The sequence below is a fragment of the Centroberyx gerrardi genome, chromosome 4, assembly GCF_048128805.1.
Source record: "Centroberyx gerrardi isolate f3 chromosome 4, fCenGer3.hap1.cur.20231027, whole genome shotgun sequence".
Lineage (NCBI taxonomy): Eukaryota > Metazoa > Chordata > Actinopteri > Beryciformes > Berycidae > Centroberyx > Centroberyx gerrardi.
In genome coordinates, this window is record NC_136000.1 from 6,941,781 (window position 1) to 6,965,834 (window position 24,054).

Here is a 24,054-nt window from a genome sequence, read left to right on the forward strand (position 1 = left end):
GTTAAATCCGGTTAAACCCTGCAGTAACACACAAATCTAAATTCAAAACAACACAGTGGTAAATATATCTTTGAATGGAAAGACAGTCTGGTTTCATTAACTAGTTTGGTCTCATGAGATGCTGCCGTCATCTGTCAAATCCCAGTCTACCTTTTAGTCTTTAAAATATCACCAAGAATCACAAGAATGGAAGACCATACAACAGAAATGATAACAAGGCAATCTTAATTAGTCAAATAATATAGAAAAGCATCATGAGGACAATTTAATGGACAAATGTTTCATAAACTTCCTTGTGAATGACGTAACATACAAAACATAATTCTAAAATTCCTAAAAAAAAAATAAAAAAAAAAGAGTTTAAAATAGCACCCATTTGAGTTTTGTAACTCAATGATGAAAGGCTTGCCAGAAATTCCTTCAGTGGAATCGCTAACATCCATGATGAGACTGATTTTGTCAAGTGATCACTCAGTGCCCGGCCAGTTCAACGCACGATGAATGTAAAAGTCCTAGCCTCACCACAGTGTGCATATAGGATCATACAGGCTCACATCGGACTGTTTCCGATCACTCAGACTTATAAAATATTCATCTGTAGCTCCACCTACTGTCGCAACAGTAGACATGAATGTTTACACCTACTGCATCACAGTGCAGTACAGTACAGTACAGTACAAAAGCAAAAACAAAAGTTTAAATACATGATCTTCTCCGAGGACAGTCGAACATCATTGTCAAGTCCCTGATTTCACATATTTAAAACGACTGCCATGAAGGAAATCATACATGTATACAAGACCAAAAACAGAATAAAAACCACAGAAAATATCCTGCAAAATCTCTAAAAGTTTGGACAATTCAATCTATGTGTGTATATATTCCACTAAGACACTAATAAAAAGGAAAAAATCTATAACTTGAGAAAAGGGGTGAAGGACCGAGTCGGTAGAAGTCTCTGCATGTCCACATTGGGGCCGTTTTGAAGCCCCTTTCCTCATACGCTGGCTTCCTTAGGTCCGCCTCCGATGTCCGGGATCTGATCTGCAAAAGACTGGGTCATCCACTGTCCGTCTGGGAGCTGGCCCTCTGCGCTTTGAGAATTGGTCGCCTCTTCTGCTGCTTCTGAAGAGGGAAAACACACAGACTGAAGCACTGTGCTAAGGATATAAATTTATGATACTCTATTGATCTCCCTATTGGGAAATTCTCTTGCAGGCTACAGTGTGTTCAGTGTCTTGCTGAAGGACACATACGCAAGGCGGATGCTTGCCAACATGAACTTGGGCGGTCTCCCTGCTCCCTTGCTCATAAGTTTAACTTACTTACAAGGAGTCCATCACACTACTCACCGGAGTCAGAAATGTACTGAGTCTGGGGGCAAAATGCCTTTGAAAGTACATAAAATGCCCATGAAAAAAATTGAGGGGGCAAAAAAATCCTCTGGATAATTAGTACACTTTTGTAACCTGTACAATGCTAGATTGTGTGTACAACTTAGTATATGAGGTAACACAGAAAGCAAATCTAGGATGTATGTGATTCCATGAACTTGGCTAGATAATATACATATGGGCACTTAGCATTTTTTTTGTATCCATTTTTTATTGTGGCAATAAAAGGAATTTCAACTTGAACAGTGCATCTGCCTTGAAGCACAGTTTAGCACAGCATAACCTGAGGTTTCTCTGTATTTTTCTAAATTTAATTTGCCTCAGGTCATCATACAGAATCTGGCTAGCTAAAACGAGCACAACGATATCTGTTTCTATCTTCTATGTGTATCTTGTATCTAGCCAACCTTAGCCTCAGGTTCAGCAGCGTTCATGTAACGGTTACCTGTGTTTTCGGCTGATGAGAATGTACAGTGACCGTTGCTCTGGGCCGGGGCCTGGCCCTGGCCCCCTTCAGGTCCTCCCTCCATATACGCTCCTCCATAGGCATCTTCATAACCAGGGTCGTACTGCTCCTCCTTTATCGCCATCCTCTTGGCGTCCTCTGTTGACGTAAAGAAGGGAAGTGTGAACTAAATGCCAAACCTGCTCTGATCGGGCTCCACAGACAAAACCAAATCATTTTCTACTGGCTGGCAGAAGGAAGGATTTTCATGACCAGATGTACTGATACACCTGGGCTATCTGGGTACAGCCAGCAAGCTAGTGTTGGTACCAGTTTTTACGCCTATTAGCATTTAAAAAAAAATTACTTCTTCATATTTTACTTTCTGTTGACAGTGGGGATAGCCAAATATTGAAAATGATGTACACTGTTTGTCATGATGCTGCTTTCTAGGCCTCGTCTCTCTTGTGAACAAAATTTGTATCCACCATGGGACTACCTAGTTAAATATAGGTTTGATGAAATAATAATTACAATTACTGCAAGGGAAAGACAAAATACATCCATTCATCAAGTGTAGGGGCCAGTGGTTCTTACCCTTGGCCAGTCCCAGGTCAAAGGTGTACTTGACCTCCTCGATTTCAGTGGGTCTTTGGACGCCCTTCAGCTGATCCCTCAGCTCCCTCAGTTTGATGTAGAAGTGGACTTTGTCCTGGGCTCGAGGGAACTGGGCACAGCGGGCGCTGGAGGAAGGCATCAGATACAGAGCCTGCGGAGGGGAGACAACACACCGTCAGTTCAATTCTTTTAAGGCAATATTCACGGTTTTATGATACGGTCGAGTGCTCACCACGTCACAGTCTGGGATCTTGTGCGGCTGCAGACCGAATTGAAGGGTCTTTGGTTTTTTACCAAACATCTCTCTGCAGAACATTTCATAGATGCCTGGGAAAAGAAACATTATATAAAATCTCATGGCCGAGTAATTTTATGGTAACTTGGTTGTCAAGTTACTATGGTTCTTGCTCTGAAGTAGATAATTACATACATTTTCCATTGAAAACTGCAATGAGAGGCTTGTACTTCTTCAACTTCTCTGTGAGAATTTTGCCTCCTTCACGTAGCTCTTTACTGTTGTGACAAAAAAAAGGGAAAAAGGTTACAGGGTTCCTACGCACTTCTTATTTCAAAACTGCTGATAGTGGCTGGTCAATAAGATGTCCATTTGACTATATCACTCAATAGCTGAAGATAATTCTTAACAACAATAAATACTATAATATGTGACATGACAGTGGGGCCTACATCTACATAAAAACTGTGGTCCCCTGTGTTGGAGCTAAAAAAAAAAAAAAAAAAAAGGGCCTGATTTGCATACGTTGACAGGTCTTTGCTTCCTGGTGTCGCCCTGGCCACCATGTTGGTGAAGCCGATCTTGTATTTGACAGGCAGAGTGGTGTCGTGCATGTGGTTGAGTTGCTCATCAGTAAATCCAGACAGGAACAGGCACTTCCCTAAAAACAAAAAGCGGCCAATCATTTCATTTCTCTGGCAAACAACTATTGAAGTATGTTTCTGCTGTTACTGGTGTGCGCACATTAGGCTGAATTCAAATCCATGACATGGAAAGATGAGGATTTAGCAGGTCATATGGTCCTTTTTTAATATACATTTATCCAGGGAAGGTTGGCTGAGTGAACACACTCTTTCCCAGCAACGCCCTGCTTCACACGTACACAGATACACCCATTTCCACCTGCGAGCTGCCCAGGCATAAATGCCCAAACCAGCAACCTTCCACTGACAAGTCATGTGTACTGGGTGTGATCAGCTGATTTTTTTTTCCTTTCTTTTTTTATACGTTTCCCAAACCAGTCAGGACCTGGATATGATCAAATTCATTCCCCATACTATGGTCGCTTTTGCAGACCAGCACAGAAACCCTATTATTAGGATCGCATGAATAACACAAATAGTACCATGCAACTTACAAAAATGATTTCCAGGACCTGGGAACCATCGTCCAATGAAAGCTGCCATCAGACCTGGGTTGATACCAATCTGAAAGAAAGACAGTGGGCATTTTCACAGCTTACAGGTAAAATTCCCCAAACCCATTCCTAACAGCACAGTGCTTGGCCCCATGGTCAATATATGGATAGGTAATCTTACAATAACATAGTCCAGGTTGTAGTCTAGCAGGTCTGGAAGGGTTTTTGTCATGACTTCCTCCTCAGACATTCCCTTGAAGCGGTCCACTTTCCTCTTCACCTTCTTGAAACTCTCGTCTATCTTCTCCTGCTTGCCATCTGCCTCGCCCTCCTTGCCTTTCTTGGGCTTCGGGCCTGGTTTGGCCTTGGGCGCGTTCGGGTCCTTGGGCTGCTTCGGTGCCTTGGGTGCTTTGGGTGCTTTGGGGATTTTTGGTGGTTTGGGAGCCTTGGGTTCCTTGGGTTGTGCTGCTCTGCCTCTCTTTTTGGCTGGGGCTAGAGGAAGAATTACTAAGTCAGTATCAAAAAGAAGGACTGTCTGAACCTTCACTATTAAGAGTTAGGCTACTCTTCCAGTTTGTTGAACTGTTGCCTATTACAATGCTTTCACATACCTCCATTTGATTCAGATTTTGGAGTGTTTGGTAGCCTGATTTTCTGCTATGTGGAACACAATACTAATCAAAACTAATTCTGAAACCAGAAAGCCAAATATATTTGACTGTTGTAACTAAGTCACACAGCTTTTCAACATACACATGCTAGCTAGCCAGCATGCAAGTCAAATAGAATCAAAATGCTGTCAAAATGATCCTGGCTGAAGTCTAATGGTGTCTACATCGCTCTAGCTGACTCTGAATATGTGAAACATCTCTAAATCCACATTTCTGATACGAACAGTTCTGATATGGTCAGAGACAAAGAACAGCTTAGGTAGGTGAACATTTTGTTAACTAGGGCTGCATAATTAATTGTGAATGAAATCACAGAATATTGCCATATCTGTAATGTTGAACCATTTAATTTAGAATGCCCACTGTCGTTGAAAACCGTCAAGAGGTTTTAAGATGCAAAAAAAGCAAAACAATTTTGTTCCTCAAATGATCAAGATCATCATTTTAGCCATAATCATGCAGCCCTAGTGTTTTGATGCTCTGGGCCACCATTTCACGGCAAATGGAGATATTTGGGACTTGATTCAGAACGGGTTGAGAGCCACTGGTCTAAATACAGAATGAAAGATATATCCAAAAGGGATCATAGTACGTTTTGCTAGGTTGGCCGGCTCGTGCTGCTCCATCATGGGTTCTAGATTAGCAGCCATGTGTGGCATGGCCCGCTCCACCGTCTGTCCCTCCGGGTAGTGAGACTGATGGTGGGGGCTGAAGCCTGAATACTGGGCCTGGAGCGCCTGAAACTGCTGGGCTGACTGAATCCTGTGGTGGGGGGAATAGAAGAAATACAGGCGAGAAGTATTAATATTAACTACAAAGAGCAAAACTGCAGTGGGATGTGCTTGGGAAAAAAATTCACACTAATGTTCAATGTCTTCGTACAAAAAACCAGTGTAGTTTGGCATAGGCCTTCATCAAAATACTCACGCCGACATACCGCTAAAATTACCTTGTACCATTCCTTATGCAAGCAAGCTAAGCTTATAACCAGATGCAGTATACCTTACAGAGTATGTCACTCAATAGGTGCACTGATAGTTTCTGTAGTAACGGAATAAGCACCGATCCAAGTACTCATACTCGGATCAGCAAATGAAGCCGTCCTTTTCACTCTGGTGCAATATAAAACTTTTCCAGTGGGAGGAAAAATGTCTCTTTATGTGAAAATGCTGAAATACTGCTACTTGTGAAGTTTAGAGGCTTAACACCTACTGTTTAGCAGAGGAGTCTTGGCTATGCAGGCGAAATGCTAATCTGCCTTATTAGGTGTAATGAACCACACTGTTCCTTATCTGTTAACCTATTCTGAATAAGCGTTTTTTGAGAATCCATCAATAAGCTGGGTTTGACCAGTGTAACAAAAAAAGAGTATGTATCCTTTAGGCTATGTTATGTAGCCTATGTTCTATTTTGTTATTATCTGCATTATTATTTTCTTTCATTTGACTGAGTATTGTTATACAATGATCAATGCATAATTTGATCAAATGAATGACTAAACACAAATGAAGCACTTGCTCCTATAATTGTTTTAAAATAGGCCAATACTTGGTGGCATGACTATAAATTGAGTAGTACTTGAGTTGGTACTTGGTTGGTATCAGCTGATCTACTTAATAAATTACTTGCTACTCGTATCGGTTTTGAAAAATTTATATCAGTGCGCCTCATCATTCAAGAAGCAGAACAAACAGAGCACTAAGTCCATGTGTTTTTATGCTGGTTACTATTTAAAAGTTTAATTCCACCTTTCAAACATATGTTAATTCACTGTGCGTTTTCCTATACATGATTCAAAAGGCAACCTTGACACATCCAAAGTGCCAACCTATTTTCTCACCCCATCAGGGGTTAGTAACATCAATATCAAAGAGACTGCAGTAAAGATTCACATCATAATGGGGAAAAAGATGAGCAACATCCCACCCAACAAAACACTTCTCCCAGTATTAACACACACAGAGAGAAGTGCCACGGAGCATCAAGCAAATGATACACACAATGCTTTTAATCACCAGTGCACAACCCAGATGGCACACTGTCAAAACAATGGTGAAACAAAAGTCAAAAGGGTGATTGGGTGCACATGCTTTCATTTCATTTTCATCACACTTGGCCATTCAGAGGAATTGTGTACAAAATCTGAGTCCTGCAGGGCCACAGTCTGGTGGGAAGGGGACTCACCACTGTTGAAGATATTCCGAGGGGACAGGCAGTGATCCATACAGCTTTTCTTCCATCTTTAGGGTGGTTTAACTTTGTTAAATAAATCAATATTCATGTTGAGGACACATAATTGGGTGATATCATATCAGTCTGGTAGTGTATGAAACTGAATGCATGTGCCAGGGCAAAGTAATAAAACTGGAGCTACATTCAAAGAGACATGTTGTGTAAACAATAAAAACAAAAGATAGTAGCAATGATGACGAATGATAACGAAGTTATAACATTATTGTGCAGATATACTTTATTTAAAGTAAAACTGAACTAACACCATATATCGCAGGAAATGCACACAAAGCCCTGTAACTACACATCTCCACACATCTCTCGAATTTAAATAGTTGATTTCATGGCTAAGCTAGCAAGCTAAAGCCAAATGAAAACCAGTTAGCAATCTGGCATTTTACACCAGGGTTTGCATACACCGCCCACAGCTAGAACTACAAATTTCAATTTTATTCCAATTATGGGTGGTAATTCTGATTGTTAATAATAATATTGATGCTACTAAGTATAAAGTAGCTGGCTTGTTTGCGATTTGTAGGCACCGGCTGCTACCACACATAGCTAATGTTAGCCAACAGCTAGTCGGCTAGCTAATTTAGCATGGATGAATGGTTACGCTTCCACTGAGATTCCTCGCCACAAATAACGTACAAAATCGACCCATATTTATAAATGCAAACATACCTGTTATAGTTATGGATAAATGTGGCTCTTCTGTTAAGAAAATTGTTATTTTTTCATTTATCCGCGCTTCTAGTTACATCATTTGTAAAGGTGCAGCAGGCAACAAAGACATGACAGCAGTGCTGCTCAACTTTGACACCGGAAGAGATTAAGTTTGAGATTAAGGGATCTCAAGAAAAATACCCTTCGCTATATCAAGCAAATCAATGAAACAGAAACAATATTCAAAACAGCGTGACACTAAAACAATTGAAATAAATACATATGTTTAAATAGAACGTATATATATCGTAATTTACAAAATAAAATCGCAAACAGCCGAAAGCACACACCCCTATTGTAGCATTGGTATGTGCTGCACGACTTTTAAACTCCGCGAGACCGTTTTCTATTGGCTCTCAGTCTGTGATGTTGACAAATGTCATGTTTGCGGGTTGGCGCAGTCATCGTGGCAAACTCTGCTATCTGTGTATCTGTGTGTGTGTGTGTGTGTGTGTGTGTGTGTGTGTGTGTGTGTGACTTTTAAGTATGTACTATGTGAGGGTCGAGTCAGCTATTTGTTGCACCAAGCTGCTACTACTACTACTACTACTACTACTACTATTACTACTACTACTGCTACTAATAATAATAAATATGGACATATGGACATATTAAGACTGTATTCAATGAAGCAGTAGACAGGGCTGGATTAACCAACCACAGGGCCCCTGGGCACACATGTCCTATTGGGCCCCCCACCTCTCGGTACGCACCTACACACTTTAACTTAACATACTAGCCTGTTCACAAACAATACAAATGTAAACCTTTTACAGGTTCAAAGTAATCTGAAACTCAGATTTAGCTATTACAAACTGCCATTCTTTCTATCTAGAGCTCGCTCATTCAATTTGAGAGTGATAACATTTGTCCAACCCCAAGGCAAGCTTTAGTTCCTAGTAGGTGGTGGGGCTTCCCTTTGTTTACATTTGGATTACAGGTTGTGACTTTAAGGAGGCGAGGTGATAGGTGGCGAGAATGAAGGACCAAAAAAAACAGTTAAATGTTGAAATTTATTGAAAAGATTTGACTGTCTGTACCTAGACTCCCCTGCCCCACTCGTATTTAATTAGTGCTCTGGATGATACTCACTAAATGCACTGCTCATGAACATACAAGCAAGAGGTGGCAGTTTAATAATTGTGATTGGGGCCTCTGCATCAAAGGAAATGTCATTAGAGGCTGTGACTTGGGCCCCCATAATCATAAACTGTCTGTACTGCACATTTCAATTGAAATTCGTGAAATGTTGTAAAATGCATTGAACACGGACACGGTACTTTGAATATTTTGGGGCCCCTGGTGGTCTGGGGCCCTGGGGCATGTGCCCCGCATGCCCGGTCAGCAGGCATGGCAGTAGGCAAAAATTCTTAAAATTATGGAAGCCCTAAACATCTCTGGGGTTTTGATATCTTCCTGTCAGGGTTTCTTTCCAGCTTTTTTGTATTTTAGTGTTTCTCTATGAAGGTTCAGCTGTGACTATGCTTGGATTTAAATTTACTCCGAGGCAGTAGTCAACAAGAGTCTGAATTATCAAAACAACTTCAAGTTGTCATGCTCTTGTAATAGAGCTTCATGATTCATATGAGTTCAAGAAAATTGAAAGCAATCATTTACTGGTGAATTTTTAGAGTAGGTTCGGTTCTCTGTGTGTATAGTAATTATCTATAAATAATTGATAAATTAAGTTGCTAAAACTGAATCTTTCACACCACTTCGGAGAAACCCTCAACATACAGTGTGTTGCTTGTATGCATCTCTGAGATTTTTGAGGTCATCATGAAGGCATGAAGCCATGAAGCTGAAACACTTGCACTCTGAGTTTCCCCTTACATTTCCTCCTAAGTAGCTTCAAAGTTAGATTTTTTTTTTCCAGACTGTACTACAATGTCACACACATATTCTGTATCTGCTTGTTCCAATGCTTCATTGAAGCTATAGCTGCTTATATTGAGTGAAATATTCAAACCCAAGACGCCATTTTTTATGACTTCATCATTACATCGAATGGAAAAAATCTAGATGTTTGTGCATCATTTTATACACATTTACATGTAATTCAGCCTGACATATTTGGTATCTTTGGAAACCTTGGGATCTTGACTAGAATTTAAAATAAAGTTCTGTGGGTTTACGACACTTCTACCCTGCACTTTAAGACAGTTAAAGTGTTGTTGCTTCATGAACCAATAATTGGCTCCCTGCTTTGTTTGTACACTTTCTTGAGAGTTTACTTAACTGAGGTCAGATTAGACAAAAGGGGTCAGTTGGTCATTGTTCCATTAACCTTGCACCTTAATGTGAAAATCTAACTTTTCGCCTAAGACCAAGCACTATTCATTCTTGTATCATTGGTCTTGAATTGTCTGGACAAACACATCAGTCAAATCCTACAGTTCCTCCTAAATTCATTAGGTTATACATTCCAGTTTAACATGAATAGTGGCAACAATCACACAACGTAAGCATGCAAGCCAGTTTAACAAGGGTTTTAATAGCTCTGTAATCACAAATTAGAAATTCCAGAGTACAATTACACATTTACAAGTCATAAATCATAAAATCCCATTCTTTCAAAATACAAAAATAAGTCACTGGACACACATGCTGTATGAAATACAATAAATAGTTGTAAAAAAAAATAACACCAAAAACGAACAGTCGTCGGAGAGAGTTTGAAAATGTGAGTCCAGGCATGGAGGGCCGTTTCTCCCGTGTGTGACACATCATGATGCCCCAGGAAACTGCATGACCCGATGACCTTTCTTCCATTTCCTCTTCTTCTGTGGTGTCTTCAGAGGGTTTCTTATCCCAGCTGAGGGTGAGGTATGTTGCTGCTGTTACAGCTGATATCTGGTATCTGCTCGGCAAACGACTCCGGCGTCCACTGGTTCCACGTCATGATGCCGGCTGCCGGGCCTTTACTGTCCATTTCTGAAAGATACCGCAGAAAAAAAGAAACATACTGTCTGTAAAGGGCATTTCAAAGGAATTAACACTGGTTCCAATACATTAGCAGTTGAGCAAATGATTTAATTTCAGGCCACCATCAGAAAGGCATTTTAAAGAGAAATTGTCCCACTGCAGCCATAGCATCAAACTTCAAGGTATGCTGCAGTTTCTTCCAGGTATATGGAGCACAACGGAGCACTATTTTCCATCTTCTTTCTATGTTTTTTTAATCACTGCATTTCATCGCTGTGTTTTTATCACTTTGTTTCTACAAAACAGAAAAGTTTCAACCTCATATGCCTGATGAAAACCAGTTGAAGTCGAAATGTTGCTGAATAAACCACAAACCACTGTGCAGGTTTATTTATTCTACTTCAGTCTCACCTTTTTCTATCAAGCACCTGGTCGGGATTTTGGATGTTTGCACACTAAAACAGTAAATCCTTTGCAGTATTAGCTAGTAATAGCAATAGCTAGTCTACAAAACCATGTGAAACAAGTGAAACATGTCATCCCTCACAAATGATGCAGGCAACCCTTGGGCCAATCAGTAACAAGATGCTTCATCCCTCCTAGCTTTATCAAAAACAGACCAGTGGTGAAGCAGTTATGGATTTTCAATTTTTTTTAAACACACAGTGCCAAAATGCATCATCCCTGTGCTGTCTGAGATATCATGTTTACGTTTAACATTTTGACCTTTAATTACAGCCCCCATTAAGCCCATCAGTGTAATTTTAGATACTCTGGAGCACGAAGGTACATCATCCCTCCAAGTCCACCTAGTGGCGTCTGACATATCACCTGAAATATCATGTCTGACGGACGGACAGCAGCGGACGGTAACCATCATACAGTATGAACTCTCACCTGTCTCTTTAGTGGCGGGGATGCTGCAGTAGCTGCTGCTTTGCCTCGCGTCCTCATGCGCCCCGCCGCAGCTCTCATACTCCGGATCCACCTGCTCCTCTTTGATCGCAATCCTCTTGGCATCCTCTGCAGAACAAAAAGCAAAAGCAACGAATTAGATCTTCACCTCAGACATCACTGCGTTTGTGAAAATGACATTAAAGGGCAACTTATTGTTCACTATTTCAACACAGACTGAACAGTACTGTATATGTCTTGAGTGTTCTAGTGTACGCACAAACATGCAAACACACTCACAACACCCTCATAACCACTCACCAATCACTTCCCATATTATTGAATTTACTGCATTAGGGCTAATTCAATTTATTTCTGTTTTTTATTTCCCTTGTCATTTTATGGATTTTATTGTTCTATCATTTTCCAACATGTTGTTTCTGGTGTTGTTTCGATTCTGTTATTCAATTGGTAGGAACTCGCTAAAGATTGTGGGTAGTGTAGTATTTCACAAAGAACTAAATAATAAGGAATAAAACACTATTTGTTAACAATGAATTTGAAATCAGGTTGGCTGACGGCTTCTACAGGAACATGCAGTATATAGTCGTTTTACGATCTGATAGCTCGTGGTAAGTCTACCTTACACAGTTAAACCATTATGGGAATGGGAATGGGAAATTTACTTCCATAACCGGACGTTTCCGCTCTATAGCTACAGGGGATCTGAACCGACTGTTTACCTTTAGCCAGCTGCAGATCGAAGGAGTACTGGGTCTCCTCCACGTCGGGCCTGGGTGCCACGCCCTTGATCTGGTCCCGCAGCTCCTTCAGCTTGATGTAGAAATGCACTTTGTCCTGCGCACGGGGAAACTGGGCGCAGCGGGGGCTCGACGACGGCATCAAGTAACACACCTGGACGGAAGGAAACATGCTGTGAAGCTGGACTCTGTGTAATCATATTGTTGAGTCTATCTCAGTGAAATTCAACCTGTAACCGTTACCAGAGACTTTCAATTTTTTAATCAAATCCAAGGGTATTCTGGGCATTTTGACACCAATCTTATATTTATAGGACAGTTATATTTGGTTACAAGGTGTTATATACTAGGCTGTGTTTTATGTTGCCAGGCAACCAAATAAACAAGTTTAAAGGGATATCATACTAGATATGGTGGATCAAATCACATTAGGAGCATGAGATGCTTATGATTATGTCAAATGTGGAATGAAATAAAACAAATACCCTGAAATGTTTGTTGGTGTGAATTTTATGTTAGAAAAGTGAAGTCAGCATGGAGAACACAAAATCTGACTGTGCACATTTCTATTGTTGTACAGTATTGTCGACTACCAAGAAAGAGTTAATCCATTATATTACTTAATTTAAAATGAGGAAAGTCTGTGCAGTGTTTGGCTGCTATAATAGGAATGAAAAAGTATCTGTCTTTTCCCCGCTCACTTAAGAAGACCATTTTCCTCCCATCAATTGAACACATCATGCTTCCTCTCCCTCTCCTGTTCACCATCTCTGCTGCTGCCTGGGAACTTACTGTTTCAGTTTCGGGGATTTTGTAGGGTTGTAAACCAAACTCAAGATTCTTTGCCTTCACACCAAAGATTTCTTTGCAGAAGATTTCGTAAATACCTGCCAAAACACAACAATGAGGAAAATTTAAATTATTATACTGTCTAGACAAAATAAATAAAATAAATACCCAATGACTTTATGGATCAGCCATCTAAACATTTCTAATTGAAATAAGCAAAATGAGAGAGTAAAATAGGATAAGTGATATAATATTCTTACATTTCCCATTAAAAGCTGCTATTAATGGCTTGTATTTCTGCAGCTTCTCAAGTAACTGCCGGCCTCCTTCACGGATCTCCTTACTGGGACAAAACAATAATTTTAGAAGCAGCATGAAAATAACAGACAAATCCTTTCTGGGAAATTAGCTAACAAGGTAGAAAGTCATTTTTCTTTTCATTGTGACCTTAGTCTAATGTTGCACTCATCCTGCATTACTCTGGACAAAAGCAGCAGCATAATGCCTAAAATGTGAGTGTAAAAAAGCTCTGGCTATTTGCATGAATGCTTGTATTTTGTCTCAGTGAAACTGCATTCATTTAAACTTGAGCTGGACGACAGTTTCCTGTTCACCTGGACAGGTCCTTGCTGCCAGGTGTGGTCCTCTCCACCATGTTGGTGAAGCCGATGCCATAGTTCTCCGGCAGGCTCTGGTCATGCATGTAGTTCAGCTGCTCGTCAGTCAGACCAGCCAGGAACAGACATTTCCCTGGACACAGAAGAAGAGAACGGGGACAAATTGCAAAATTAAAATGGGTACATGGTTATCGAGCAAATTCATTTGAAACAAAAAAATTAAGCTTTTATGAGGCTGGATCCAGACTAGTTTTCCACTTGGTTAAGGAATTTTCATGTAATGTGCAAGTAATGTGCTGTGTACCTGCACTGGACCTACAAGACTATATGAGCACACCATCGGACTTTGTGTAGGTTTGGTTCCTCGCACCTTTTAAAAGTGGGCCAGTAACAAATTTGCATGGGAATTTCACCCTCTTGGTCTTAGCAGTATAATGTTTCCATTGCAAAGCACTGTGCTGTGTTGATACTGGACCTACTGTGAGTAAGAAACAGTATCAGCACCCTGTGAGAGTTGGCCAGCACCAAATATGTTTGGCTGCCTTACCAGCAGGCTTTAAGCAGCCAAATCAAATGGTGCACAAAACATAAGGAAAATACACAAGAGTAAACAAACATGGTAAATGTGATAGGATGCTTTAAGGAAAACCAAATTTGTGTGACTAGCACAATTTAGAAACATAGTGATATGACAAACATTCCTGAGCAGCTACAGGTAGATAAATCAAAATCAACACTACTGACTCCTGAAGACACAACTGTCAACATTCTCTCATTTTGGCAAAAACCTGCATTAATGTTAAATGGGGAAATTGCTTCATTCATAATTTTTCCATATACGAATAATATCATGTATTTGTTATCATCTATTGACCGTATTGAAATTGAATTACAACATACAGAAATGGTTTCCTGGGTTCGGGTAATGACGTCCTTTGAAGGCTGACAGCAGTCCAGGGTTAATTCCAACCTGAAGAGAAACATGAAGGTGTTACCATAGCAACAGACCTGGTAATTGTTATTTCTTTCTTCTGTGACTGAGACCTTAACACAGAGATGCATGTGTGCAAAAATTTGCTGGCAAAATTGTGCAAATTCCCTCGTGCAGTTTGGCACAAACCATCAATCTACCTCCTCTTCAAATAAAAAAAATAAATTCTCAGTAGGTCCTCAATGGATAACTCACTATCAAAATGTCAAGATTGAAGGTAATAACGTCTGGCAGGGTTTTGGCCATAACCTCAGCCACTGACATGCCGTTGAAACGGTTGAGAGCCCTCTTGGCCTTCTTGGCGGCCTCGTTCTCGTCGTGCTCCTCCTGCGTCTTGCCCTCCTCCGCCTGCTGTTTGGGCGGCCTTCCTCTCTTCCTCTTCACCGGCGTCGCAGCTGGAGGGAGAGGAGGAAACAGTGAGACACAGGTTCAGTCTCAAACCAACCACTCAGCCAATTGACACGTAAACAAATGGCCACTTTCTGTTGGTTGAACATTTCAAAATAGTCTCTCGACTGCCTTTGAGTTTTGGTTACAATGATAATTGGTGCAAACTCAAGTCTTCAACACTCATTTGGCTCCATTCTAAAAACTGCTCATAGGTCTTACAAAACAACTTTAGTTTAAATTGACAGTGCATTCTGAAAAAAAAAAAACAGAATACAGTTGGATAGTTTCCAATACAGTTGGAAATACAAACTGAGATGCATTTGGTTTCTACATCCTGTGACAAGAGCACATAAATGACCAAGTTGATAAGTGGTAAAGAGCGTTTGGTTTGAGATTAGACCAGAGACAATACAGTGATGCACACCAGAACGAGCTCCCTTCAGTGCTTTTGGTGGAAGAGCGGAGACTGTTTACAACTCCCCAGCCTATAGCAGAAGTTTTGGGGGAGGTGGGACTAGCACAGTACCAAACACAGTCTGCTGACTCCCTCCAGACTGCTGGAGGGTTTACGCACTACCAGGCATGTGACTGTTGGTGTGTTCGAGAACAAAGCATTGTCATTAAGGAAAATCTAGGAGATAATGAGATAAATATTGGACTTTTGGACCCACATTGCAATCTTTTGGCTACATTAGACTTGGATTGTGCTGCAGGAGTTATTTGGAGAAATGTGATGGACATTTTATGTATTTTTTGGAGCTGTAAAAAGATGGCTCCATTAACTTGGCTGAGGCTAACTCGCTGTGTGTTTGTTTTTCGTATGAACTTCAATGAAGTTTGAACTAACATGGGGTGAGCAGTTAATAACTGAATTTCCATTTAGGGGTGAAGGCTAGGATATTTTGCCAAGGCCTTCCCAAGTCCCTGCAATGTAAAGGAGCATGAAATAAATACATAGGAAAGCAGATTAGTATTCTAAAAAGCAGTGTACATTTGGTAGATTTTGAGGATACACAGTAGCTTGTAAAATCATTTGGGTCTGAAGGAGAATTACGTTGAAAATCTGGACTCTCAGACAGTTCAGTGACGGCTTCAGTACCTTGACCTGGATCAGCAGGCTGAGGCTGGTGCTGGATGCTGGGCTCCTGCTGCCTGGTGAACTGGTGGAGCGGGCGGTGCTGCACGGCGGCCTGCTGGTGCTCCCTGAAGCTCTGCTGGTAGGCCAGCTCCTGGTGGTGGACCGGGCCATAGTTTTGGTGTGAAGGGAAGTCCTGGTGAAGAGGTAGCTCCTGGTGGACGGACAGCTCGGCCATGACAGGCTCCTCTCTGGAACCTTCTGTGTACTGGCCCATGTTGTGATATGGCATCACATGCTGGGCCTCAGGGTGCTGCTGACTGGACTGGTACCTGGGGAGGGAGGGCGCAAGACGAGAGAGAGAGAGAGAGAGAGAGAGAGAGAGCGAGAGAGAAGAAGAATAAGGAGGTAAGAGGAAGAAGAAGGAAGAGAGAACGAAGAGGCAGAGGGAGAGCATGAGAAGAAGAAAAAAGAAGCGGGACAGAAATAGAAGAGAAATCAAAATGTGTCTTTGGTGTTGAATGGAGCGCGTGAATAAGTGGGTGAAGGTGACACACAGAAGACAGAATACTTCCATACACACATGCACTGATCTACCCCTGTTTGTATTCTCTGCATTTCATTCACCGCACCAATCAGTATCTGAGTCAAACTCTCATTTTGGTTTTTATTCCCAAGTTTGATCTGGACCAAAGTGGTTTCATGAGGGCTTTTGGATCAGTTTTGAAAACATATCCTGGCACAACTCGCCCATGACAGCCATGAATAGCTCTTCCAACCCTAAATAAGTTGTTAGCTTGTAATATTGTCTAGAATGGAATAAAGACATACAAACAATCGATAGGATTTGCAAACAAAGTTCCAAACACATCATGATTCCTATGAAGTCGGCTCTAGGTTTGAAGTGAAGAGGTCCATGCTTTTTCTGTACCTATTTTGCAGTTGGAAAATAGGCAGTGAGCCACTGCAGGCCTGTCAATGAAGCCTTGTAGCAACTGATAATGTAATAATTGCCAGATGTAATGTAATAACTGGTCAAAATGTAATAAAATGCCCCTCTAAATGGGTCAAACATGTAAATACAAACAAACAAAAAAACCTGTTAATGTAACAAATTGCCAGATAATGTAATGACATCACATTATTACATTAGCCAGTATTTATTATATCATAAAGGCTGTAACATATTTTACATTTTGATGTAATAATAGTATTAATAATATAATATCTAGAATTATTAGTATTCCAATCATTCTAGAATTATTACATTATTGTCATTATTACAAGTTATTACATTATTAGTTACATCATCAGTTAAAAATGTCACACCACTTTATGACATTAACAGGTTTTACATTTTCGACCATTTAGAGGGACATTTTATTACATTTTGACAAGTTATTACATTGTCAGGAAGTGATTACATTATGAGTTACTACAAGCCTAGATATAACTCATATAGATATGCATGATGTTGTGTGGCAATGGCATTTATTTTACTCCATTTCATGCATGAGGATGAAGGACATACAGGGGAAGTTTCCCAGGAATGCACGACCTGCACCCCCAACACCAACTCACCACTGCTGGAAATAATCCGAAGGAACCGTCAGTGATGTATACTGCTTTTCCTCCATCTTAACCGTTGATTTACTTGAATAAATTAACATTCATTCTGCTGTCAAACGCATCGATATAGGCACAGACAATAGGAGCTCTCTGAAGAAGATGGTTATAGCACATTCAGAAGGCACAAAGACGGCAGATGGAAGCAGCTACAGGAAGACTAGAGCTTATTAACCAACACTACACAGTCCCACTGCTGTCTGGAAACTAATACTGGCGTTTAGATCAGCGACACAGAAAGGAATAGAAGGAATCTAACGTACCTGTCATACATTTTATTCTTTTGTTTTCAAAAAAGCGACACGGAGGGTTGAGAATCCACCCAAAACAAAGACCATTTAAACGTTTAACATTTCGTTTTGTTTGATGAATGCTTTTAGCGAAAGAAAATAGTTTATCGCCACCTACTGGGTGGAGTGTGGACTGTTCAGACTGATTTTAATGAGAATTTTACGTGTTAACCTCACAAACATATCCTCTTATCATCAAAAAATAATCATTAATTTCTTTAAAATATGTAGTCTAATCGAGTACAAACACTAGATTAGCTGTTTTGGTTCCAACTGGTCCAAGTTGACGCACACTAGGAGGCGACAGAGCGCATGCGTATGGAAACGCCAGCGCGAGTTCACACCATAGAAGAACCTAGCGGGCTGCGTTGAAGCGAAGATCGTCTATTGATAAGACAAATCACTCCATACTGGAAAAACAGGAACACCTTCTGGGCTGCGTTCACATTAAATGGGATTAGCCGCCATTAACCGCAGTTAAAAGCAAATACTTGGGAGTGTCCACGTGTTCAAACCGATCCAAACCCATTTGAAGCCGTCAAGGCGCCATGATGGAAGTTTTCAATAGACTCTCTGGTTGCTCCTGATAGGCTTCCACATTTAACACACATGCACTTTGACACATTGAAGTTCATGTTTTACAGCAAATCATATGGTGCAATGTCAACTGCAAATGAAAAATCCAGCAAGAACTTGCGTCCTACCATGACATTTTAAGTGTTGTGATCACAAAACCACTTATGTGATGAAATATGATTAATTTTGTTCATTTTATTTGAAACAAATATCATTCTCCACACTTGACTGCAGGTATTTCCTTGTTGGTGACATCAGAATTCAGGAAGTTTGAGAAATCGGGGTCTATCACTAAAGCCAGAGTTCCCAAGAAGTAGCCTATTTACCCATCGATATAAAACGGTTTTATCTCTATGTATTTACCACCTGAAATCTGACTTGAACAACTCTTATCTATCTCTTTCCCATCTGACTTGAATGCAACATGCAACTTTACCACATGTAGAGATGGCATAAGCATAACTGTTACCATAGCAACCATTCTTTCCCCCCCTAAAAAAATAAATAAATACATACATAAATAAAAATAGTCATCACAAAATCGTACATTTTAGCTCTACTTTGGGTTTTTGTGTGACTTCTGGTCCAAGACGTTACAGAGAAGATACCTCGTTAATGTTTACATTAACGACTTTTAACCACGTTTGTGGTACCCGGAAATGGGGGCAGAGTGAGAGCTTACTGCTTTTTCCTGCTCTCTGTGTTAGCTAAACAAAGTGACCTGCTTCTTGGTCCCAATGACAGGCTCTCAACACATGGGATAATGCTGGTGAAGAACTACTGGATATTTATTGATCTGGTCTCTTCTATGTCAGGAAAAAACAAGGTAATTTGCTGCTGATTACCGTCTCGGTTATATGTGTGGATCTAAACTTAGCCGGTTAGCTAGCTAGCTGTAAACTACAGTCACGCATGTTTCTGCTACAGGTCAGAGTTTTACTGGCTCTATCAACATTTATGGCGATCTTACAGTCTATGTCTGGCTAAATGTGACTGACAGTTATCCTCCTATGCCAGTAATTATTGCTGAAAGTCACTGTGCAGGTGGTTGGCAGTCCTGGTGGAGAGATAACGTGAAGTGACTGCATGACAGTATGAACAGGATTCATATAGAGTTGGTCATGTGATGGTTAAACAGATCTGTCAGTCAGATTCATATCAACTCAGGGTTCAAGCATAAACACTTTGTGATGAATGAGAATAGCAGAGCAACAGTAACCTTTATTAGAAGTGGAATTTCATGGAATTTAATGGAATTCAATTCTGTGTCTTGTTCTGTTTCCTTACAGCCGGGTGCAATTCCAATTCCAACTCCAGAAACTGAATTGGAATTTACCATGCATTCTCAATTCAATTCACGAATGGCCTCCACCCTGCTATATAGGAGAATAGACACACTTTTGAGCCTCAGTGAATGCATGTTGTACCTCTTAAGAGTTAGTTGTATCTATTTGAATGTTGTTGTTTTAAGTTTTGAGTATTTTATCATCACCTCTCTCCCCTCCCAGGTTGCGTGAAAGCCCGTCAGTCTGTGGAGATGCCGGCCGGTGTGTCCTGGCCTCGCTACCTGAGGATGTTTGGGTCCAGTATTCTGGCCATGTTTGCAGGAGCACAGGCTGTCCACCAGTACTACCTGCCTGATCTGGTGAGGGACACAATTCACTCCTTTAACTGTTGCTTTTGTAAACTATACACTACCAGTCAAAAGTTTGGACTCACCCGATTGAATATACTATGTTTTTCATTATCTTAAAAGCCATTTTGATCTAAAGGCTTATGCTTAAATGCATAATAATTTGTTTAGACAAATATAAACAGTGAAGTTGATGCCTATGTATGAATTTCTTTCCAAAGCCTTTGCCTTTCCATCGAGGCAAAGGGCGGCTACTTTAAAGAATCTAAAATACAAGATACTTTTGATTTGTTTAACATGTTTTTGGTCACTGCATAATTCCATTTGTGTTATTTCATAATTTTTATGTATTTACTATTATTTTAAAATGTGGAAAATAATAAAAATAAAGAAAAATGTGGTGTGTCCAAACCATTGACTGGTAGTGTACACCTGACTGTCTGTATTGATAAATCAATAAACATTTACATGTCTGGAAAGTCTGGGAACATATACAAAATGAATATGAAAATTCCCATGTTTTTCACTGATCCGTGTGTCTGTATGTGTTTGTCCTGTCTGTCTGTCTGTCTGTCTGTCAGAGTATACCGGACGTCCCACCCAAGCCTGGGGAGCTGAGGACGGAGCTGCTGGGATACAGAGCCAGAGAGGAGGCTGCTGCAGCGTTACAACAGCTCAAATCTGAGCAGAAACTGGACTGATGCACAACTGTATGTCAGCTCTGTGATGCACACTCAGTCAAGTGGACTTTTTATTGAACCTCTGATGTTTGCCAACAGCTACATGCTGCAACTTTCCTGAGAATAAAGTCATTTTCGGGATATTTTCTGTTTTTGGTGTTCTCCTTCTCTAATGGAACACAGTGGAATGGAAGAATCTGCAGCACTGTTGGCATGTGGCAGCTCAGGATGTGGACTTCATCTGGGACAAGATCATTTGGTTTATACAACCTTTATCCAAGTCTTTATCAGTCTGTTGTCAATGCACCTTGTCATTCTGTTTGAATATGTTTGCATTATTAGAATGAGTGATAAAAGGCTTAATCATAAACCCAGTAAGGCAATGCATTAGGAAGGCATGGTAACTGTACTAAGATGATCTGGCCTATGTTGACTTCATTTTGGGGTTTTTTCCCCTTGTAGACAAACTTTCATCAAAAACAAAAATATCAAACAAAACTTCTGTCCATGGTTGAATATTTTCAAGTTTGTTGCGAATGTCAGTGTTTGATGTAGAAATATTTAGGAAGAATAAATGTTTTTTGTTTGACCATATCTCGCTGGAGATGTTTTGTAATCTCTTCATGTGGTTACTGTGTGACTGTTAGCAAATATCGCGCGAGTAGAAGAGGAGAGTTTGGCGTATCCTAGCAACCAATATAAGTGGGGAGAAATGGCGACGCCAAGAGAGAAAGAAGCAGCTGATTATCTCCAAAAACACAAAATTGTTGAACTTATGGAGGATCTAACGAGCATGCTCTTCTTTTACAGACCAGGTTAGACTTCATTCTCTTTATGTTACACTTCCATCACCCTCCGTGTGCCGAGCAGCGCTAACGGTTTGTAAAACAAGCTAGCAAGTTAGCCCAAGTGCTTTAATATTACCAATTTAACATACAGCTGATGAAAAGACCAACACAAAATATCTGTGGCTTTTAAATGACAAAATCCAGGAAATTACACTTTCTCTTACTGGATTAGATTGGACCATATTAAATTATATTAGGTTAGATGGATAGGAGTGCAGTAGATTACATCATAATAATAAACTTTACAGTTTACAAAGTGCTTCACAGTATATAAAATGACAGGATAATACAACAATAGTACCACAAAACAAATAGCAGATAAAATCACGACACAATAAGGCATAAAATAAATCAACAAAACACAATAAAATAAACATCAAATTAGATAAAAGAGGAATTAATTACAAAAAAGTTTAGTTTATAAAAATGAGAGATTAGAGTAGATTGGATCAGATGAAACTTTTATGGTGCTCATGGGGAAACTGGGCCGCAGCAACAGAACACAACAAAGAAGAGTAGGTTATAAATAAGAATAGAGCAAATGCTGTTAATATAAACACACACAACTCTCACACATATTGAGTAGAAATGTGTGAATGAATATGTGCCAAGTATGAATTCAGGATTACAAAACAAAAGAGCTGCAGAACTTACTGAGACAAAAAGACAATGTGAAATACAGTATGTGCATTAGCCTACTATTGATATTCACTCAAATACACTGCACTAATTAATAAAAGTAAATTCCAGGCAACATACATTTACATAATCCCTCAATTGTTTATACCCTATTTTATCACTTTTTTGTTTTTATTGTTGTATTACTTTTACTCTATTTATACTGTTTTTCATTGCCTAGTTTTTATATTTATTGTGCTTGTATTATCCTTTTCTTTTTCCCCTGCTGAATCCTGTTAGGTACTTCTGCTGCTGCAACGACCTAATTTCCCCACAGGGATCAATAAAGTTTCATCTTATCCTAGGAGAAAGACAAATATGTGATGTAAAGATTACAGCAGTTGTTGTTGTTGCAGAGAATCCCAGAGAGTTTCTGATAGAGCAGCTGGAGCAGCTGAAGGTTTGTCAGCAGAGGAGTGTGGAGGGACCGCGCCTCTTCTCAGACTCCAACCTGGACGCTGTGTTCGGGATCCTGGACCCCGCCAACCAACAATACATCACTTATGCCCAGTACAAGGAGGGTGAGCAGCACAGGACATGGACGCTGTTAGGGTTCATGATTAATAATGGATGTGGGGAAGAGGAATTAACATCGCCACAGTATCAAAATATCATTAAATCTATTTTTTATGTATATTAGCTAGCTATAGGCCACAACAAAAACAATGAATATTCTTTATTTAGTTATTTATTTGTTTGTTTATTTTCTGTAATAGAGCCCACTAATTATGCTATATTATTTATTTATTTCTTATTACTATTATTACAAATTTACAATAATAATAATAACAAAAACATTTTTTTTCCATATAGCCTATTGATTAGAACCTATAGGTCTTACTATATATAATTAACTGCATATATTTATGATTAATCTGTCTTTTATGTGTCTCTGTGTATGCATATATATAGTATCTATATGCAGTTCATAGTTTTGTGCATTTGTGCATTTAATTTACCAATACATCACTGGATAATAGGGCTGCAACTACTGATTATTTTCATTATCCATTAATCTATCAATTATATTTTCGATTAATCATTTAGTCTATAAAATGTCAAAAATAATGACAAATGCCCATCAGAAGTTACCAGAGCCCAAAGTGATTCTTAAAATTGCTTACTTAGTCTGACCAGCAGCAAAAAAAATAATTTTATGATGATATGAAATGCAGAAAAGCAGCAAATCTTTGCATTTGTGAAGCTGTAACCAGCAAATGTTTGGTATTTTTACTTGATCAAAGACTAAAACGATGCATCGATTATCAAAATGATCACTGATTAGTTTTCTGTCGGTCGACTAATCAGCTAATCGTTTCAGCACTTCTGGATACAACCACAGTGCAGTATAATATCAGCACATCGTAGTTTTTCCAGCATAAGGACACCCTGGACTAAATCAAAGCCATTTCTTCTTTTCTTCCCGCAGCACTGACCACTCTGGGGATAAGAGACATAAACGAGTGTCCTGAAGGTGCAGATGAAGACAGGATTTCCCAAGAGGCGTTCAAAAGAGAGGCGTAAGAGCAGCTTCTATCATCTTAACGGCATGAAGGAAGGCAACATTCACAGGCGTTTTAGGTTTTCACTGTTCGAGGAAAGTCATGTTTTTGTCTTTCTTTGTTACAGGAGGGAAGGCCTGCGGAGAAGCTCAGCAACATACGGACAATCTTAAACATATGTTATTATATTACCATGTTATAATATTGATATAAATTTGGATGTTTTGATTGAGATTTGAGCTTTTTGCTATTTTACACTATTTTACACTATTTTACACTATTTTACACTATTTTACATAATTATTTATATTAAAGTGTAA

At 39.8% G+C, this 24,054-nt stretch overlaps 4 protein-coding genes across 8 annotated transcripts; 2 read left to right on the top strand and 2 right to left on the bottom strand.

Annotated features, from left to right (window-relative positions):
- Positions 1-250: 250 nt before the first annotated feature.
- Positions 251-7,550, bottom strand: LOC139920971 (G/T mismatch-specific thymine DNA glycosylase). 3 transcript variants are annotated; one of them, XM_071911081.2, is made up of 11 exons: positions 7,418-7,550; positions 6,686-6,757; positions 5,094-5,263; positions 4,012-4,322; positions 3,831-3,900; positions 3,218-3,353; positions 2,888-2,970; positions 2,690-2,784; positions 2,437-2,608; positions 1,840-1,998; positions 251-1,125 (listed from the first exon to the last, which is right to left on the bottom strand). In XM_071911081.2, exons 2-11 carry the CDS (start codon positions 6,739-6,741, stop codon positions 998-1,000), a joined length of 1,380 nt encoding a protein of 459 aa, XP_071767182.2. In that variant the 5' UTR covers positions 6,742-6,757; positions 7,418-7,550; the 3' UTR covers positions 251-997. The 3 variants fall into 3 exon arrangements, with proteins under 3 accessions (XP_071767182.2, XP_071767183.2, XP_071767184.2); XM_071911082.2 differs by having other exon boundaries at positions 6,686-6,741; positions 7,418-7,498; XM_071911083.2 differs by lacking the exon at positions 6,686-6,757 and having other exon boundaries at positions 7,418-7,528.
- Positions 7,551-9,933: 2,383 nt separating this feature from the next.
- Positions 9,934-17,894, bottom strand: tdg.2 (thymine DNA glycosylase, tandem duplicate 2). 3 transcript variants are annotated; one of them, XM_071911087.2, is made up of 10 exons: positions 17,791-17,894; positions 15,926-16,233; positions 14,632-14,831; positions 14,346-14,415; positions 13,443-13,578; positions 13,089-13,171; positions 12,832-12,926; positions 12,022-12,193; positions 11,282-11,407; positions 9,934-10,393 (listed from the first exon to the last, which is right to left on the bottom strand). In XM_071911087.2, exons 1-10 carry the CDS (start codon positions 17,799-17,801, stop codon positions 10,266-10,268), a joined length of 1,329 nt encoding a protein of 442 aa, XP_071767188.1. In that variant the 5' UTR covers positions 17,802-17,894; the 3' UTR covers positions 9,934-10,265. The 3 variants fall into 3 exon arrangements, with proteins under 3 accessions (XP_071767188.1, XP_078139249.1, XP_071767187.1); XM_078283123.1 differs by having other exon boundaries at positions 17,800-17,826; XM_071911086.2 differs by lacking the exon at positions 17,791-17,894 and adding an exon at positions 17,483-17,670.
- Positions 17,895-19,090: 1,196 nt separating this feature from the next.
- Positions 19,091-21,268, top strand: uqcc6 (ubiquinol-cytochrome c reductase complex assembly factor 6). Its single transcript, XM_071911096.2, has 3 exons — positions 19,091-19,219; positions 19,902-20,038; positions 20,608-21,268. The coding sequence occupies exons 2-3, from the start codon at positions 19,931-19,933 to the stop codon at positions 20,725-20,727; spliced, it is 228 nt and encodes a 75-aa protein (XP_071767197.1). The 5' UTR covers positions 19,091-19,219; positions 19,902-19,930; the 3' UTR covers positions 20,728-21,268.
- A 150-nt stretch (positions 21,269-21,418) lies between these two features.
- Positions 21,419-23,955, top strand: efcab10 (EF-hand calcium binding domain 10). Its single transcript, XM_071911103.2, has 4 exons — positions 21,419-21,521; positions 22,589-22,753; positions 23,662-23,752; positions 23,862-23,955. The coding sequence occupies exons 1-4, from the start codon at positions 21,419-21,421 to the stop codon at positions 23,905-23,907; spliced, it is 405 nt and encodes a 134-aa protein (XP_071767204.2). The 3' UTR covers positions 23,908-23,955.
- The last annotated feature ends 99 nt before the right edge of the window (positions 23,956-24,054 follow it).

Bases quoted from the DNA above. Each gene is read 5' to 3' on its own strand.
- efcab10 (XM_071911103.2), top strand. From the start codon at position 21,419: ATGGCGACGCCAAGAGAGAAAGAAGCAGCTGATTATCTCCAAAAACAC. The intron at 21,522-22,588 runs GTTAGACTTCAT...TTGTTGTTGCAG, and splicing joins GCTCTTCTTTTACAGACCAG to AGAATCCCAGAGAGTTTCTG. The intron at 22,754-23,661 runs GTGAGCAGCACA...TTCTTCCCGCAG, and splicing joins TTATGCCCAGTACAAGGAGG to CACTGACCACTCTGGGGATA.
- uqcc6 (XM_071911096.2), top strand. From the start codon at position 19,931: ATGCCGGCCGGTGTGTCCTGGCCTCGCTACCTGAGGATGTTTGGGTCC. The intron at 20,039-20,607 runs GTGAGGGACACA...TCTGTCTGTCAG, and splicing joins AGTACTACCTGCCTGATCTG to AGTATACCGGACGTCCCACC.
- tdg.2 (XM_071911086.2), bottom strand. From the start codon at position 17,571: ATGTTAATTTATTCAAGTAAATCAACGGTTAAGATGGAGGAAAAGCAG. The intron at 13,172-13,442 runs GTGAACAGGAAA...GTTTTGTCCCAG, and splicing joins GGCAGCAAGGACCTGTCCAG to TAAGGAGATCCGTGAAGGAG. The intron at 12,927-13,088 runs GTAAGAATATTA...GTGTTTTGGCAG, and splicing joins AGCAGCTTTTAATGGGAAAT to GTATTTACGAAATCTTCTGC.
- LOC139920971 (XM_071911081.2), bottom strand. From the start codon at position 6,741: ATGGAAGAAAAGCTGTATGGATCACTGCCTGTCCCCTCGGAATATCTT. The intron at 3,354-3,830 runs GTAAGTTGCATG...TTTTGTTTTTAG, and splicing joins AGGTCCTGGAAATCATTTTT to GGAAGTGCCTGTTCCTGTCT. The intron at 1,126-1,839 runs GTAACCGTTACA...TTCCCTCTTCAG, and splicing joins CTCATCAGCCGAAAACACAG to AAGCAGCAGAAGAGGCGACC.